The sequence below is a fragment of the Lissotriton vulgaris genome, chromosome 7 (genome assembly GCF_964263255.1).
Source record: "Lissotriton vulgaris chromosome 7, aLisVul1.2, whole genome shotgun sequence".
NCBI lineage: Eukaryota > Metazoa > Chordata > Amphibia > Caudata > Salamandridae > Lissotriton > Lissotriton vulgaris.
The window spans coordinates 938,218,507-938,222,924 of record NC_141695.1 but is presented as its reverse complement, the minus strand read 5'-3'; the positions used below and the strand labels follow the sequence as shown (position 1 = coordinate 938,222,924).

The 4,418-nt window shown below is 43.4% G+C and overlaps 1 protein-coding gene across 1 annotated transcript; it reads left to right on the top strand.

The window, feature by feature from the left end:
- The first annotated feature begins 828 nt into the window (after positions 1-828).
- LOC147702765 (protocadherin gamma-A5-like) lies at positions 829-3,952 on the top strand. The gene is made up of 2 exons (XM_086929447.1): positions 829-3,243; positions 3,944-3,952. The coding sequence occupies exons 1-2, from the start codon at positions 829-831 to the stop codon at positions 3,950-3,952; spliced, it is 2,424 nt and encodes an 807-aa protein (XP_086785573.1).
- The last annotated feature ends 466 nt before the right edge of the window (positions 3,953-4,418 follow it).

Here is a 4,418-nt window from a genome sequence, read left to right as displayed (position 1 = left end):
GCGGCGGATGAGGTAAGTGAAGCAGCCGTGGGTGCGCACCAAGGGACAGGTGGGGGCCATGAACACTGAGTGCTCAAAAAGCATTTTCCTCAAAGTCGGGACGTCGGGGAAAACAAAGCGTGGGCAGAAGCGGCCAGGACCAACAAAACGACCACTCTGCTGCGCCTCTCCTGCTGCGATGCTGCCCCCAGCCCCTTTGCCCCGGGCAACGCCGGGGTGGGCTGCTAGTATAAAATAAAGGAAGAATAGAGCTTAATAAACCACGACGAAACCGTGTAGTGAGGTGTAGACGGTTAGAGCAGTGTACAACAGGCACAGCTTCAATGCAGACGTAAGATCTGAAAATAATGAAAAAGCCAAATCTGAAAATTATGAATATTTCATGTTTTGGGGACGTTGCCTGGTTGATTGTTTCTGGTTTTGCACCTCATTATTATTATGAAGAGCAGACACATAACAGAAAATGGACGGCTGGGACTAAGTAGAGACCCTAGTGCTGCAGAGCTAAGCTAAGACTGAAGAAAGAGTAAAACCAGCTAGCTAGATTCACCTTTGCTAATACAAATTGGATCTTTTTCGACTGAAGCAATTATAAATGTTGCCACTAAATGGCGCTGTTTGACAACAAGAGATAGATTCAGCAGGCGGTGCTCCAAACCGTTGATGAGCAGGACAACCGAGAATCGTCATTCTGACAATCCGGCGAAATAACTTCGACACAGAGCTCTACCCAGAAATACCCCATTTCGTTAATTTCCTATTTGCATGCGGAGCAGATTAAAGAAATCTTTTCTGAAACTCGATTTTGCACACATTCGTGGAGGAAATATGGCTCTGAGTCTCAAACGCTGCGATTTAAAAGCACGACAGATGCATCTCTTTCTGATTTTGCTAACTGTCTCGGAAGCGGTTTTTGGGCAGATTCACTATTCAATCCCCGAGGAAATGGAGAAGGGCTCAGTAGTCGGAAATGTTGCCTCGGACCTGGGGCTGGATGTGAAGGAGATGTCGCACCGCAGGGTCAGCCTTGTTTCTAAAGGTAGGACGCAACATTTTACTCTCAATGTAAACAACGGCCATTTGTACATCAGCGAACGGATAGACCGAGAACGCGCGTGCAGACAGAGCATCCGGTGCCTGCTGCACGTAGAGATACTGGTGGAGGACATTATGAAGCTGTACACTGTCGACATCGAAGTTTTGGATATTAATGATAATTCGCCCGTTTTTATTTCCAAAGAATCGGTTTTACACGTGAGCGAGAATACAGCGCCGGGGGGTCGGTTTGTCCTTCCTCAAGCTCAAGACGCCGACGTAGGGATTAACTCGCTGCAGGGCTATCACCTCAGCAACAATGCACACTTCTCTCTGGACGTAAAAACAGGCCCCGATGGTGGGAAATTTGCCGAACTGGTTCTTGAAAAGTCGCCAGACAGAGAAGCTCAGGAATTTTATCAACTAATCCTAACAGCCACAGACGGAGGAGACCCTGTCAGATCGGGCACAGCTCTCATTACAGTCAATGTCCTTGATTTTAATGACAACCCGCCCATTTTTAGTCAGCCTGTGTATAAAGTGAGTGTTTTGGAGAACTCGCCAAAGGGTACTGTTGTGACTACGTTAAGAGCAACTGACCGAGATCAAGGAATAAACTCAGAGGTAACCTATTCATTGAACATAGTTTCTGAATTATTCCACGTGGATTCTAAAACTGGAGAAATATCTGTGATCGGCAGTTTGGACTTTGAAGAAACCGAAAATTATGAATTTCAAGTGCAAGCAAAAGACAACGGAGGGCTGTCTTCCAGGTGTAAAGTTTTGCTTGAAGTTGTCAACGTGAATGATAACACTCCCGTAATTGTTATGAAATCTCAGACTACCACGCTTGAAGAAAATAGCCCGCAAGGCACAGTAGTTGCTCTTTTACATGTCTATGATCGAGATTCTGGTGAGCATGGCCAGCTGACATGCACAATCCCTCACCATCTTCCATTTGTGTTAAAGAAGTCGATGGAAAACTATTACAGCCTGGTTACTGACAGAATTCTGGATAGGGAGGAATCTCCACAATATAGTATAACAATCACAGCTACAGATCATGGGGCTCCACCTCTGTCCAAAACAGAAACCATGCATCTGACCATTTCAGATATTAATGACAATTCGCCAGTGTTTGAGCAGCAGTCATATACAACATATATAATTGAAAACACACCTCCAGGTGCCTCCATCTTTTCAGTGAAGGCAAATGATCTAGATTCAAAAGAAAATGCAAGAGTTACCTACTCTATTACTGACGGAGTGCACAGCGGTGAAGTGCCCCTGTCTTCATACATCTCAATTAACTCAGAGTCTGGCATCATGTATGCTCTTAGATCGTTTGACTTTGAACAGCTTCAAGAACTACATGCTGTGGTGACTGCACAAGATAGTGGCTATCCAGCTCTATCCAGTAATGTTACTGTTTCTTTTGTTATACTTGATCAAAACGACAATGCACCTGAAATATTGTATCCATCAACCCCCACAGATGGGTCCTCTGGGGTGGAGATGGCCCCTCGCGCTTCAGAACCAGGTTATCTGATTACGAAGGTCGTGGCAATCGATGTTGACTCAGGGCAGAATGCCTGGCTCTCCTACCAGCTTCTGAGGTCCACAGACCAGGGGTTGTTTACTGTAGGTCTTCACACAGGAGAAGTCAGAACAGCCCGACCTATTATGGAAAAAGACGCCATAAAACAATTTCTGGTGGTCTTAGTGAAGGACAATGGACAGACTCCCCTCTGTTCCTCGGTTACGGTCACCATATTGGTAGCAGATAGTATTCCTGAAATACTTTCCGATCTAAGCAATGTTTCTGCTCCTATAGAGGTGGAGTCCGACCTCACCCTGTACTTGGTGATCACCCTCACTGCTGTTTCCTTCCTGTTCCTTTTTGCATTAATATTGGTACTCACCCTTAGAGTCCGCCAGTGGAGACAGGCTAGGTTCTTGGACTCATCCTGTGTTAATTTCAATGCCGTCCCCTCCTCCCAGTTTGTTGGAATAGATGGTGTGCGGGCTTTTCTTCAGGCACACTCTTCAGATTTGTATTTAACCGCAGTTTCAAATAAAAATCCTAATACATTTCTGGATTCCGAATGCTCAAATTCCCTTTCTTGTGCTCAGAATTTGAATGCACATGGACCTCTTCTAATTGACGAACCCTTAATAACAAATACAGAGGAGGGATCATTCATTCAGGTAAGCTGTCTATTTTTTACTTTATCTTCAAGTTGCCGCAAAAAACAAAATGTTAAATATTTGTAATATCATGTTTAGCTGCACAACCTGATAGAGCTTGAGTAAGAGGGTGACTGATGATTATTAGGCATGGATGAGACCAGCAGAAACTGAAAAGAGGGCTTTGTATATCAGAAAAACATGTACATTTTACTTGCAATTGTTACTAGACCCAGCCCGTCATGATGATGCACTCTGAAAGTTCACTGGCTCATATATGGATGTTGTCATGGGTTTGACTTACATTCATTCAGTAAATGACACTAAGCTTTCTCGAGCTCCTGGTTCATATAACGATTAGCTAAAATAGTATTATTAGTACTATAATAGTGCTATTGGATTATAAAGTGCAGGGTAGACCAACAGAGGTTTTATCAAGAGTGTTCCCTTGTCTTTGTATGCAGTCCCCCTCCACACCCACCCCTTGGAACCCCCTCTTTTCCTTTGATCTTGTTTAAATATGTGACTAAATCATGATTCCTCTTGGGATAAAAAACCTGCCGTATATAAAAATCGTAGGAAGGAAATCGGAATGGTTCTACCTATGGCACACATTAAAGTGTGAATAATAGGAGAGGTAAATAGAAAAGGTTTGCACATATTCAGTGTCAAAACGGTGTACATAATTTGATGTAACTAATTTTTTTTTGTGTGTAAATAGGTTCCCTAAAAATGGCATTTTGAAAGTGGCCCAGGAATGTAGCTATCAAGGAGGGAAGTCATATATGCCATTGTGCAGCCTAAAGTGTAGCCAGAGTTCATTGATACGTGTCCACAGAGAGAGTGAGACAAGTCATAAAGTCAACATTCATAAGGCAAATGCTTTTTCAGTAAAGCTGCTGAAGTTCAGGATAGGAGATTGTACGAGACAACTGGTGGCAGTTCATAAGAAACGAGGCAAAGGGTAGATATTGATATGCTTCACTTCATCTCAGTTGGTTTTTGGATTTGCCTTTATGTCCAGCCAGGGACAAAGTTGCTAGTTTTCATCCAATTTTTTTAACAATGACTAAAATATGTGACAATGATTATCTCATGTGGAGAAGGTCCTATTCTCCTCACCATTGTGTTTTTTGTGTCGCAAAAATGGAGAGAGAGAGAACGAGAAAGAGAGAGAGAGAGAGAGAGAAACGTTC

Excerpts from the sequence above, each read along its gene's own strand:
- LOC147702765 (XM_086929447.1), top strand. The coding sequence starts at position 829 with ATGGCTCTGAGTCTCAAACGCTGCGATTTAAAAGCACGACAGATGCAT.